The sequence below is a fragment of the Mastomys coucha genome, unplaced genomic scaffold, assembly GCF_008632895.1.
Source record: "Mastomys coucha isolate ucsf_1 unplaced genomic scaffold, UCSF_Mcou_1 pScaffold13, whole genome shotgun sequence".
NCBI lineage: Eukaryota > Metazoa > Chordata > Mammalia > Rodentia > Muridae > Mastomys > Mastomys coucha.
In genome coordinates this window covers 70,523,656-70,537,477 of record NW_022196895.1, presented here as the reverse complement: position 1 = coordinate 70,537,477, position 13,822 = coordinate 70,523,656, and the positions used below count along the sequence as shown (strand labels likewise).

Sequence of the window (13,822 nt, the reverse complement as noted above, 5' to 3'; positions counted from 1 at the left end):
GAGAGGGTTATCAAGCTAGGAAAAATAATGAAGGTCACCAGAAAAAAGACTTGTAGGGTAGAATTAAAGCTCAGAATAATTACATGCCAGTACAGGCAGTCTCAGGGCATCCCCTGACACTTTAAATTTGTGTGTGGACCTGGAAGTACAGGGAGACATGAACAGCAGTGTTGACATCGAAACAGTCCAGGGAAAACCCATGAACACTCACAGAGACAGTTGCTCTGGTGGGGGAATAATGGAGCCCGCTTCTTGGATCTGCAGTTTTGGCCTCTTAGGACTCCCCAACCCCTTGGCATCAAGAGCTCCTAGCCTTGGGCTTACAGGCACAAAGAGCTGTAACCTAATCCCTTCCTCTGAGACAAAGGACCCCTTCAGTGTCCCCTCTTTCAAGGAGGCCCTCCAAGGGGCCCCAGCAGTCTCTCTTGCCACCTGTCAACATGGCTCACACAACTCTCACCCGGAGAGATTGACATCTGACAACACTCGGCTACAGACTGTGCATCCATTCAGCAGTCAGCTGACGTGTGCAGCCGACCCTGAGATCCTACTTCCAGAATGAAGCTCTTGTAAAGGACGGGCAGAAGTCAGGGCTGGGGGCATGGAGAGGCTCTGAGGCAGAGGAAGGAGAATGCTCGGAATCAGCAGCCAAGCTGCGCTCATTGATCATCCGCTATTGGTGGACTCCATAGCAACGCCAAGCAGAACAGAGCCATCAGCTGAAATGTCAATAAAGCCAGGAATCGATGACTCATTCACAGAAAACTTAAGCCTCACACAAGCTCTCCAAGAAAAGCTGTGGGCACCTGCATAGTAGCACATGGCTCACACGGCCCTGCTTGAGCCTGCAAGTGGTGTGTATTCCTTGTGTGCAAGATTCCCCACTCTCTCTGCAAGCTCCGGGAACAGTCTGCTTCTCCACATATCTGGACTTGCCGTCAGCCTCCCCTGGAGAGTCTAAAAGAAATCCAGCTAAGCAACACTTGTGTGAGTTATTCACCAGGGTCTGGGTCCGCACTGGAGGCAGAGGGTCCCTGCACAGGTGGAAGGCAGGCTTGGCTAGCTACTGTCTGTCCTCATGTCTGCTCTGGGATTCAAGCGAGATCAGATCGGGTGTCAACTCTCACTGGCATGGCCTGGGCCATGTTGACAAGGCTAGAAAGGTGGCTGAGGAGACGCCTGGATGGAACTGGTTGAAATATAAAGAGGGAAAGCTGTTGTGGTGGAGGCAGGGGAGGCAGGCACATCTCACCCTGCTGTGGTCAAATACAGCACTTTGGAATGCAGATGTTTCTGGAAGGCCCAGCTTTCCTGATCCTGAGGTGACCAGAGACTATACTCAAACACTGGAGCAGAAGGTGTCTGTTGCTGCCAGGCCTCGGCTCACCTCATCCTTGGCCCTCTGTGTGTTGGAACCAGTCACTCACTTTTCTGTGGGTCCACTTCCCATATAGACGAGAGATAAGAGAAATTGCCATGTGAGAAGGTCATTATTGGGACATAGGGAGCAAAGTCCTTATTTGGCATGTGCCACAAAGTCAGTGCTCAGTCGCCGTCAGAGAGCCTCCCTGGCGACTGGCGAGTTCTCCGTGGAGTCCCTTAGGGTATCACTCAGATGCCTCTCCTTCTGCCAACCCCATGCCCACTCCTTACCACCACGCCCTTGCCATTCAAACAGCCCCTGCGTCTGGCGTCCCAGGGCTGCCTGTTTGTATCTTAAACTTGGGACCCACACAACCAGACTTATTGTGGGTCCCAGTCAGACTTGGGCTGGTGTGGGAAGAGGGAGAAATCATTGTGAGAATCTTCATGGTGAAGTCAACACAGCCTACTGCAGATGAGTACTCATTTTGGGGGAGCAAAATTCATGCCTGTTAACATTACCTTCAGTGAGAGTGACTGATAACCCTGAGTAGTTCATAGCAGTGAAAAGTGGGAGCCAGAAAAGTCCCCGAGCTACAACTTTTTGCACACTGTTTTTCTAACATGCATGGGTGCCCTCAGGAATCATAAAATATGGACTAATGCAGTATTTACTCAGTGGCTATTAACTATGTCTAATCCAACAGATTTAAAGGCCACGGACAGAACTATTGATTTGGGTTATGTTTTTTTCTAATAAAAAAATATCCAGAGACTGCCCCACTGGGGATTCATCCCATATGCAGCCACCAAACCCAGTCACTATTGTTGATGTCAAGAAGGCTGACAGGAGCCTGATACAGCTGCCTCCTGAGAGGCTCTGCCAGAGCCTGACCAACACAGATGTGGGTGCTCATAGCCAACCATCGGACTGAGCACAGGGTCCCCAATGGAGGAGTTAGGGGAAGGACTGAAGGAGCTGAAGGGGTTTGCAACCCCATAGGAAGAACAACAGTATCAACCAACCAGACACCCCAGAGCTCCCAGGGACTAAACCACCAATCAAAGGGTATACATGGAGCGACTCATTGCTCCAGCTGAATATGTAGTACAGGATGGCTTTATCTGGCATCAATGGGAGGGGAGGCCCTTGGTCCTGTGAAGGCTTGATGCCTTAGCATAGAGTAAAGTCAAGGGCTGTGAGGTGGGAGTGGGTGAGCACCCTTATAGAAGCCGAGGGGGGGGTGGGATGGGGGTTTGTGGAGGGGAAACTGGGAAGGGGATAATATTTGAAATGTAAATAAACAAAATAACCAATAAAAAGTTAAATTCTTTCAAGTTAAAAAAAAAAAGTTTAACCGGGCAGTGGTGGCGCACGCCTTTAATCCCAGCACTTGGGAGGCAGAGGCAGGCGGATTTCTGAGTTCGAGGCCAACCTGGTCTACAGAGTGAGTTCCAGGATAGTCAAGGCTACACAGAGAAACCCTGTCTCAAAGAAAAAAAATGTTTAAACACAACCTCAAATTCAAAAGGGACTAAGAACCTTGAGTTCTATTACAAGTAACTAAAAATTTGGTCATGTCACTCTATCACACTGGCCACGTTCATGGACTGTATCATTTTGGTTGAACTCTGTCATAGAGTTCTGGCGGGGCTAATACCAGGTTTCTGGGTTGGTCCCTGTTCCTGCTGCTGAAGGGTATGGTGAAGGGTGCCTTGGCGGCGGAGGAGACTCATGACATCAGAGACCAGAAACCCACAAGCAGACTGTGATAGCGTCAGGGACAGCTCTAGGCTCCTGATCGCCCAGTTTCTGAGGGATTCAGATGTGACCCTGTCCTCTGCTCACTGCACACAAACTGGTTGTCAAATGGAGTCTGCTCTCTGTAGCCGGGGGTCCTCAGTCTTAAGACATGAACTTTGGGTGCTCATTTTCCCTGGGTTTGCCTTTCACTTTCCTTCCCACGGTAGTGGGAATACTCTCGCCAGATTCTTGTCTCCTGTGACCGAGACACTGCCTCCCATGCCATGTTGTTGGTGACTTGGGATACTTGGTCTCTGGTATCTGACAATGTACATCTTTCCTTGTGGCTTAAAGACTGCAGAGAGCATCGGCCTAAGATTAGCCCTAGGAATCTCAGGGGAAAAGACACTCAACTTACTTCCTAATAGCTGGTCTGCCTATCAAGGGCTCTCCAGTGCCCATAGTGATGCATTCTCATGCCTCTCCTACCATGTGTGCCCATGTGTGCCATAGTGATGTGTGCTCATGCTTCTGCCACCGCAGGTACCACATATTGCTCATCAATCCCGAGGATATGAGACTTTTATGAGCATGACCCCAAACTGCCAGGAGAGCCTCTGGACTGAAGAGCATTCCTCATATGTCCCAAGAACCTCCCACTGGGAATGATCTAGAAAGCCCCAGAGCCTGCCTGGAAGCAGTGTTACTTCCTGGCTGTGCGCCCATTGGTTGGTTACTTACCCCTCTGAGCCTTTAGTGCACTCATGTTTAAAACGGGGATGATAGCAATACTTATCTCCTAGGCATGGTGAAGATCAGGGGGTTAATATATGGGAATAGTGCCTGGCACGAAAACCACATGGGAGTCAGTGAGATGAAGATCTCACATGCCCCCTGATTACTGGCTGCGTACAGGGAGCCTTGCCCAGGGTGACAGCATCTGCCACTGCTCACAGATGTTTGCCGAGCAGAAAGCTTAAGGCGAGAGCTTCATTTAAAAATAGGCCTTTCAAATCTGCTCCTCTCTGATGTTCAAGCACGTGGGCTGGGAAATACTGTGTTATTTATATCCTTTGGAGTTGACCTCACACACCAACAAGGCCAGTACTGAGCACTACCTGAAGCCAGGGCCAGGGTGGCCGCCGGGGCACACAGATGCCCCTCCCTAGTAGGGACAGTGGCTTTAGTCGCTTTGTCCTCTGGCCACACTGTGTCTAGAAAAGTGGCTCACTCAGATGGTCACTGGCACGGACAGTCCTGACAGAAACAGTGGACACTGTGGTACTTTTGTGTTTTCACAGACCTCTCCCTGGTCACTGCCTCCCTGACTTGCTGACTCGGGTAGGGAGTGAGCGTCTCCAGCTCACACTGGGAGGGCTGTCTTTTTATACTGAATCTCTGTACTGGCTGGTTTTGTGTATAAGCTTGACACAAGAGTGGCCACAGAGGAAGGAGCCTCAGTTGAGGAAATGCCTCCGTGAGATCCAGGTGTAGGGCATTTTCTCAATTCGTGATCAGTGGGGGAAAAGCCCAATGGGTGATGCTATCACGGCTGGTGCCATCCCTGGGCTGGTAGTCCGAGTTCTATAAGGAAGCAGGCTGATCAAGCCATGGGGAGCAAGACAGTAAGCAGCACTCCTCCATGGCCTCTGCATGAGCCCCTGCATCCAGCTTCCCACCCTGTTTGAGTTCCTGTCCTGACTTCCTTCAGTGATGAACTGTGATGTGGAAGTATAAGCCAAACAAATCCTTTCTCCCACAACTTGCTTTTTGGTCATGGTGTTTCATCAAGTAAGACAGCACCCAAGCCAGAGCTCTGGGTAACTCCCAGAGAACACATATCCAGGCCACTGGCTCTTCCAGAAGCCTGCTTTCTCTGCCCACAGCGGGAAAGCAAAGTGCCCCATTGGCAGCTGCCTCCATACTGGGGCTCATGTGTAGGATAGCTAGCGTAGCCAAAAATTGGTTCATTGTACTGGGAATGTGACTCAGTTGGCAGAATGCTTGCCCTGCTCCATGAAGCAGGGGCGAGCCCTAGCAGGGGATAAAACTGAGCCTGGTAGCCCATCCCTGTGCTTTTAGCATTTGGGAGGTAGAGTCAGAGATTCAAGGTCATTCTTGGCTATAAATGGAGTTGCAGGCTAGCCTGGACTACATGAACATCAATCTTTAAAAATAATGCCAATACAGAGGCAGGCGGATTTCTGAGCTCGAGGCCAGCCTGGTCTACAGAGTGAGTTCCAGGACAGCCAGAGCTATACAGAGAAACCCTGTCTCGGAAAAACCAAAAAAAAAAAAAAAAGCCAATAAGAAAACCAAACCAGAACAGAATGACTCACCTATTTTCCTGCCCTCAGGTTATGAGGAGCTCCAAAAAGGCCTAGTATAGTGTGGGTACATTAAGGTCAAGTGTTCCCGACTGGCACAGCTGTCCCCCATTGCTATGGATGGTCCCCACTGCCACAGCCGGTCCCCCACTGCCAGGTTTTTCTTTTCCTCACACCCATGCCATGTGCACCTTCATCCTTTCTCTCCTTGATTTTTGGGAAGGGTTCTGTGCTCAATTTTTATTACCAGAGCCCTCACACTGGACTCCTGCTTGGCAGTGGGTCTCCTTTTGTCTCTGGGAGCCCAGTAACAGCACACAGAACAGGACCAGCTCTTTGGTGACATTTGGGACTAAGAAGCCAGGCACCGTCACCATGCTAGCTGTTCGATGAAACCTGGGGTACAGTTGAGATGTAAACACTTTATACCTCTGTGGCTTTGCCAAGATATTTGATGTCCCCAGCCCACCATCCTTCAAAATGATTCACAAAGTCATGTGAGGATCATCTACTGTATGGATCACACGTGAGTGAACATAAAACACCCACCACAGGCTTTAGGGTACTCAAAAATCACAGTGGTATGAGGGGGAACTGTAGACTAGTGTGGAGCATATGAGAGTAGCTTTAGAAAACTCGAAACCAAAACGACTTATCTATTTTCCTGCTCTGAGGGTATGAGAAGCTTCAAAATTTCTCTGGTACTAACATTTATGTCTGTGCATACAACCTGGACCATGGTCCACCCTACCTGGAACCTAACAGAATACCTGACATAATCTGGCACCAAACAAAGGACTTCTGGGGTGTGGCGGAGCAGGTACTTGGACCACTTGACTGGTGTGAACCTATTTCCAACTTGTACTCGACCTGAGTCTACATGGCCCCAAAGAGGCCAGTGTTCTATGCTTGCCTCCAATCCCTTCACAGAACTCCACCCATAGTGGGCTTTAGGATCAGCACTCTGCTCATCCAGCTGGTTGACGTGTGAAGGGAGCCAGTGCAGACAGAGTTTAAAAACCGTAAACAATGCAATACCAATGTCATACCAGACAGGATGCCAACATGGGGACAGTCATGAATGAAGAGGGACACACAATGTGGGAACACAGGAAGCCTCCTTAAGCAGCAGCCATCACTGAAGAAGGAAAGATTACAAGAGCCAGAGGGGATAGAGGACTCAAGGGAAACAATGCCGTCTAGACACAGCAGGACTGATGAACACACGAGCTCACAAAGTTTGTTGTGCATTATCAATCTTCCCTTTCCCAGATGGCTTGACTAAAGTTTCGGTATTCACACCAGCTATACCATCCAGCCTCTGGAGGGGCAGGGCGGCAGGACTCTGGACCAGTCTATCAATTTCTTATTGCTCCATTAAAAATACCACAAAGCTGGTGGTGGCTCAGAACAATGGAAGCTACTATTCTGCAGCTCTGGAAGGGACTTCTAAAGATGGCCAGCAGGGCTGTGGTTGTTTAGAGACTCTGGGGAGAACCTCTCCGTGTTATCTGTAGCTCCTAATGGTGGAACATCCTGCTCCTTGAGTCTGTCTGCAGCTTTCTCTCATGAGCGCGCTATGATCCCACCTGGGTCCACCTGGACAGCCCAAGGCTAGCCTCCCATCCCGACACCCCCAACTTAGGCACTCTTGCAGAGCTTCTTCTGCTGTGTGAGGGAACACATTTACAGATCCTGAAGACTAGGGCCTGGTATCTTTGTTGGGGAGTGACACTATTCTGCGCACTGCATTCGGTAACTATTCTTACTGACTGGGCAGTGCCCCTGAGGTCTCTGGTACCTGTAGCTCCCTGAGAAAGCTTGGGGTCCGTCTCAAGCATACCTCAGTATCCCACAAGCTTCAACACCCATGTAGGAAATGCCTACCACTGACCTGGTCATCAATCTTCCGCTGTAGCTGGACGACTTTGTTCTCCATGCCCACATTGAGGCGTTTCAGATGCTCCGCCGAGCGGGCCTCGATCTTGAGGGCCTTGAGCTCCTGCTTGGCTTTGAGCCTCCGGAAGGCACACTGGATGACAATGGCTGCATCCCGCTGCCGCAGAAAATGTCTCCGTGCCATCCAGCCCCGGGCATACTTCTGGATGATGGTGGCTTTGTGCTCCTTAAGGACCTGGTGAGGACGAGCACACACAGCCTGTGGGTTTGCTCTGAGGGATGCGGCCAGGCACAGCTTCTTCTGTAACTACCTGGGGTTTGAAAGCTGGCCTGGCCTTGGGTTTAGAAGACCGAGCATATGCAGCCTATAACATCTGAGGATTTGATTGAAAGTTTTAGCTAGGTTCTGCAGACCATGGGTACACAGGAGAGCGGCTGCCAAACTCTTGTTTCTACCTTTATTTATTAGATAGATGTGGTCTGAATAGGAATGGCCCCTATAGACTCAATATGTGTGAATGCTTGCTTGGTGTGGCACTAATAGGGGGTGTGACCTTGTTAAAGTGTGACCTTGCTAGAGGATGTATGTCATGGTGGGGGCAGGTTTTGAGGTCTCTTATATGCTCAGGCTATGCCCAGCATAGCACACAGTCCCCTTATGCTACCTGCAGATCAGGATGTAGAGATCTTGGCTCCTCCAGCACCATGTCTGCCTACGGGCCACCATGCTTCCCACCATGATGACAATGGACTAAACCTCTGACACGTTTTTCCTTTTTAAGAGTTGCCTTGGGGGCTGGTGAGATGGCTCAGTGGGTAAGAACACTGACTGCTCTTCTGAAGGTCCTGAGTTCAAATCCTAGAAACCACATGGTGGCTCACAACCTCCCGTAATGAGATCTGATGCCATCTTCTGGTGTGCTTGAAAACAGCAACAGTGTACTTATTTATAATAATAAATAAATCTTTAAAAAAAAAAAAGAGTTGCCTTGGTCATGGCATCAATGTGGTTTCCTCACATCAATGAAACACTAAGACAGAAGGAACTGTAGTCTAGGAAGCTTAAAGTTCTGGAAGCCTAATATTATTTCATTAGAAAGAGGCAGTGGCCCTGGTACAGGGGAGCTGGAAGCTGAAGGGAGATGCTCATGGTAGTTACTCACCTGGAGGTAGCTCCTACGCACAAACATGCCCCGTGTGAAGGACTGAATGATGACTGTGGCCCTGTAGATCCTGAGGTAGGCTCGGCGGGCCTTCAGCATTCGGTACTGCTTCTGGAACACTATGGCTGCGCGGGTTCTCCTCAAGTGCTCAGCCAGCCTGGAGTGGTGGGGAAGGAGAACAGGTGGCCTCAGGGGAAGGGAGCTGGTCTGTTGAGCTAAGTCACAGAGTGAGCCCTTCCCTCTGTGGCCCTAGTTGGAACTCCCTAGCCTCCAATTCACTGGCCTAACTCACATCACCTTTCCTGAGTGCACCAATGCCTTGAGCGCTTGACACCTGGGCTCAAAACCAGCAAAGTCAGTTTTCCCCTTGTGTTCTGACACCGGTGTTAGCCTCAGACTGGATCTAAACCTCATACCCGGCTGCTCCTGTATCAGGTACCCTCTGATGACACCCGTAGCATCTTCTGTTCTTTGGTTAAAATTGTGCATGCATTGGTACTTTCCTGCACGTGTGTCTGTGTGATGGTGTCAGAAGCCTTGGAGGTGGGGTTATAGACGGGTGTGAGCTGCCACGTGGGGGCTGGGAATAGAATCGGGGTCCTCTAAAAGAGAAGCCAGCGGTCTTAACTGTCGAGCCATCTCTGCAGCCTATCAGTATCTTCCATTCTTAAGGGATCACATTGCTGTCTGTCCCTCTGTCTACACAAGCTCAGAGATCAGGACCCGGCAGGGGCTGGGATAGAGCAGGTGTTTGCTGAAGCAAACCAAACCAAACCAAACCAAACCAAACCAAACCAAACCAAACCAAACCAAATGACAACAACCAAGACCCCCAAGACCTCAAAACAAACAAACAAGACAAAACAAAAAAACCAAGCAAACCAAAACTCTCCCTAGGCCAGTAATGAGCCCTTGCGGGTTTTCTCATTTCTCATTAACTTCCCAATCTCTCCCTTGTCCGCCCACCTCAGTGAGAGAGAGAGCCAGATGGTTACTTCCTACCCCTCCCACCAAGCTCATTGCAAACAGAATGCCAACTGGTGGAGAGGACCAAAGAAATCACTTAGCACAGCCCTGGGACAGGAAGTGCGACCCACTCCACCAGTGCCACCCAGCATCCATGTGCTGAGGTTCAGGGTGCCTTAGTCTAGCTCCATCCTTTCCTCACACAAGGCCTTGTCCATGGATCACATGCTCCCTGCAGGGAGAAGGCAACATGCTGTGGCATGGTCACTAACCAGGAAGCCCACCTTAGTGGCCTCCCCAGTGAGGGACAAGTGCTGATGATGCAATTTGTGGGCAGGGATTGCAAGGAGCCACTCAGAGTTGATCCTACTGTCCTCTCATCCTGCACTGGAGCTTGTTGCAACAGTACAGAGGTGACGCAGCATGAACCAGCTCTGGCTGTGTGTGAGTCAACGGCCTGGGGTGAGCGAGCCCAAGCGCAAGGGAGGCACCTCCACCTTTACTACGCAAAGCAAGCCTATAGGGACTTAGGACTGGGGTCTGTGTGTCTCTCTCATGGAGCTGGGGTTGAGCAGCCACCTGAGAAACTGGCTCTGAGCCATAAGATTTCAATAATAATTTCCATCATTTCTCCAAGGAAAAAAAGGAGAGAGCCCTGTGGTGAGGTAGGCGGGGTCTTAATCTGAAAACCCCATGGAAAGGAGGAGGTGACATTTTACGCACACCTCAGTGGCGATGGGCTCTGCCACACTACCACTCACCAATCAAGGGTCATCAGTTGAGCAGAGAGTGGTGACAGTAGCTCTCTTCGTGTGACACTGGGTAGGGAGGGAGCCTGGCTGGCCCTATTGCAGGATAGCCGCTATGGCTGGGTGAGGCAAATCCTTACTCTGCCGTCTCGTCTCATTGCAGAGTAATCACAGAAGGGCTTCCCCATACCTTTCCAGTGCCAACTGGAATTCAAGGGAATTTGAAATTCTAGTATAAATAATGAGATTGCATGCAAGCTAACTAGACTCGTCTCTTTCTTCCTAAAAGACATTATTTTACTTTGGGGTTCCGGTAAAGGAGAAATGGTTGATCTGTACCCCAAGTAGACAGATGGTACTAGGTTTAGTGGACTGGGGAAAGATTGGGGTATCAGGAGACACATGAGCTAGATCTGATACCTGAAGCAAGAAGGGAGTGACAGAGATGTACATGGCCACTAGGAACAATTTAAGAACAGATAGGCCCAAGGGGAAGCACTGTCATTCTAGACAGAGAGGCGCTCCCCTTCCTCCTGACTCCGGATGTACCCCATCACGGCTCACCTGCGGGCTAGGTACCCTCTGCAGAACCTCTGCAGGGTTAAGGTAGCTGCCCTCAGCCTACGGTACTTCACTTTCTGCAGCCAGCCCCTGACCGTCTTCTGGATCATGATGGTAGCCTCCCGGAACTTGTCTGCTCGAAGCTTCTCCAGGTAGGCCACCTGGCCCGCCCGGAAGAAGATCTTGGTGCGGCCAAACTGGAACTTGTCTGGATCCTTAACAGGGTTGGGAGGGAGATTGGCTGGTTAGTGGATTGTGCACAGAACACTGCTCTTTCCTTCCCAGGCAGCACCCCTTGTCGGATTGCATGTGTACCCCCCTGGCCCCTGTCTAGCAGTGATACCTAGATTCTCAATATTCATAAAACAGACTTGAATCTTCATGGAGAGACAGGCACGGACCCAGAATATGGCCATTAAAAAGATACTTGCCCTCAAAAGTCCAGTACCACAGGGAGGGCAGATAGAAAAGGAAACAGGAGACATTGTCTTCAGGAGTGGGGAGGATTAGCAAGTAAAACACGAAGGATGTTCTAGGCCAGAGGTTCTCAACCTTTCTAATGCCGAAACCCTTTGATACAGTTCCTCAAGTTGTGCTGATCACCAAACACAAATTTATTTTGCTGCTACTTCATCACTGCCAATTTGCTACGGTTATGAATCATAACATAAATATCTGACATACAGGAGAGCTGATGTGTGACCCCTGAAGGGGTCATGGCCCACAGGTTGAGAACCATTGGGTTAGGCAGTTATGTCTATGGAGGTGGGCAAAGGTCTATGTGAACCAAAGCGGGCAGCCATTGAAGGTGAGAACAGAGGAGAATTCTAACAGAGAAGAGCAGAGCAGAGCAGATACCACTGTCCTGTGCTTCCAAGAGTCAGGAGGGGGCTACACACAGGGGATTAAAGGTGGGTGTGGGAAGGAGCCAGCCACCAAAGGCCTTGTGTACTGTGGTACAAAATGGGGATGGTAGTCATGGGTTCAGGGCCTTTGTGGTAGCAATCACTTGGTCTAGTAATCATCGGACAATTACTTAAGTGATCACAGTAAAGTACCTATAATTATAAACTGCAAATAACATTCAAATAAAACTCCGTGCCCTCCTACGGCCGGATCACCTTGATGAGACTCTCCAGGACGGACTTGCAGATGTTCTTCTTGTCGGTGTTGGTGAGCTCTCTCTTCTTCATCAACACCCGATACCGGTTGAAGAAGTCATGGTAGGTCCACCTGGAGGAAAAGCCAAGGTAGATCAGGTGACCTCGGGTGCGGTCTCATAGAGTCAAGGCTACCGTACAGAGTTATTGCAGGGGCCTCAGGCCAGTCTCATAGGAGTTCTGTCCTCTGTGTACCCTACGAGGGACTGCATAGGAGTTCTGTCCTCTGTGTACCCTACGAGGGACTGCATAGGAGTTCTGTCCTCTCTGTACCCTACGAGGGACTGCATAGGAGTTCTGTCCTCTCTGTACCCTACGAGGGACTGCAGTGTGTCAGGATTCCTGAAGTTGGGATGGGTAAATTGTGTGTTTAGGAGGCAGCTTTCACAGAGCCAGGGTCTCCATCTTTCTTTTCACACCCACGGAGCCCTGTCTTCCACTGCCACCACGGAAGAAGCTGGCAAAGCTAGACACAGCTTTGTCCATGTGACTTGGTTTTTGTCTTTAACTCAATGATCTCTGTGAACACATTTCTAAATGAAAAAGAGAATGACAGGCAGTGTCTCCTATTATAACCTCTTAGATCACTGCTCTTAATGTGGAAGAGAGAATAGGTCATCTTTGACATTTTCCACCCTAGCCTCCTTTTCATTAGATACATTTTTACTGGTCCCAAGGACATGGGCATGTAAAATAGGTACACAAACCAAACACTTACTGATAACGCATCATAAAGAAATATGATGTGGGGCTGGTAAGATGGCTCAGTAGGTAAGAGCACTGAATGTTCTTCCGAAGGTCCTGAGTTCAAATCCCACAACCACATGGTGGCTCACAACCACCCATAATGAGATCTGATGCCTTCTTCTGGTGCGTCTGAAGATACCTACAGTGTACTTATTTATAATAAATAAATCTTTGGGCTGGAGCAAGCAGGGACTGAGTGAGTGGGGTCTACTGGAGCTAGCAGAACAGGGCCAATGATGGGATCGAGCAAAGGTCCTAAAAAAAATTCAATTCCCAACAACCAGATGAAGGCTCAGAACTATCTGTATAGCTACAGTGTACTCATATACATAAAATAAATAAATCTTAAAAGAAAAGAAATAGGATGTGCCCACAGATACAATAGTGGCATGAGTGTTAATAAGATTGAGTAGCTGCTTTCTGATTGGATTCAAGGCTTGCTCTACACCCACGGAAACATGTTCCCAGTACTTGAAATCTGGCCAAGAACCTAAGGTTGGGATGCTTCTAGGCTCCAGCGGTGAACCCACTGCTGTTAATCTGTTAAATGGGCACAGCACAAATGCAGTCTCCCGAGGAAGAGCAGTTTTGGCTCACACCCATCACAACTTCACCTCCTGATTCAGAAACGCCTCCTCATGCAGTGGCAGCATCCACATGAGCCCCCATCCAAGGTGTCTCGGAGGGACAGCCTTCGTTGATCAGGAGGTCAGTATAGCCCACCCCATCTCTCTAAGGCCAGTGCCGAGTGAGGCTGGCTTGTCCCTTCAGAGACATCAGGAGGGCTTGCACACCAGTCTGTAGGGGGACAGGCTCCCGGATCTCTGTTCAGATATCTTTAGGTGTGTCACTGAGGTGGCTCAGCTGCCATCTCCTCTCATTGGTGGCCTTGCCTAGCGACTGTCTAGCTACATCAGACCAACCTGATCAGGTGCTAGTGGGGAATGAAGAGACTGCGCCCCTTCCCCTGGAACTCTTTGGCCTCAGAGGGTCCTTTAAAAGCTTCAGAGAAACCTTCAAGGTGGGAGGCATGGTGCACTCAAAGTGCCCTCCCTCCCTCAGCAGAGCCCCCCAGTTCAACAGCAGCTAAGCCTCGGAGGGAAACAGACTGATGCAAGCGGAAGTAACCAAAGCACACTTCTAT

The 13,822-nt window shown here is 49.8% G+C and overlaps 1 protein-coding gene across 3 annotated transcripts in view; it reads right to left on the bottom strand.

Annotated features, from left to right (window-relative positions):
* Myo5b (myosin VB) overlaps window positions 1-13,822 on the bottom strand; it is a 317,620-nt gene that overhangs the window by 51,213 nt on the left and 252,585 nt on the right. For all 3 annotated transcript variants that reach the window (XM_031366041.1, XM_031366040.1, XM_031366039.1), the window contains exons 18-21: window positions 11,893-12,004; window positions 10,775-10,986; window positions 8,496-8,652; window positions 7,328-7,567 (exon numbers count right to left, since the gene is read on the bottom strand). In XM_031366041.1, the coding sequence (XP_031221901.1) occupies window positions 7,328-7,567; window positions 8,496-8,652; window positions 10,775-10,986; window positions 11,893-12,004 (721 nt within the window). The remainder of the gene's footprint in view (window positions 1-7,327; window positions 7,568-8,495; window positions 8,653-10,774; window positions 10,987-11,892; window positions 12,005-13,822) is intronic.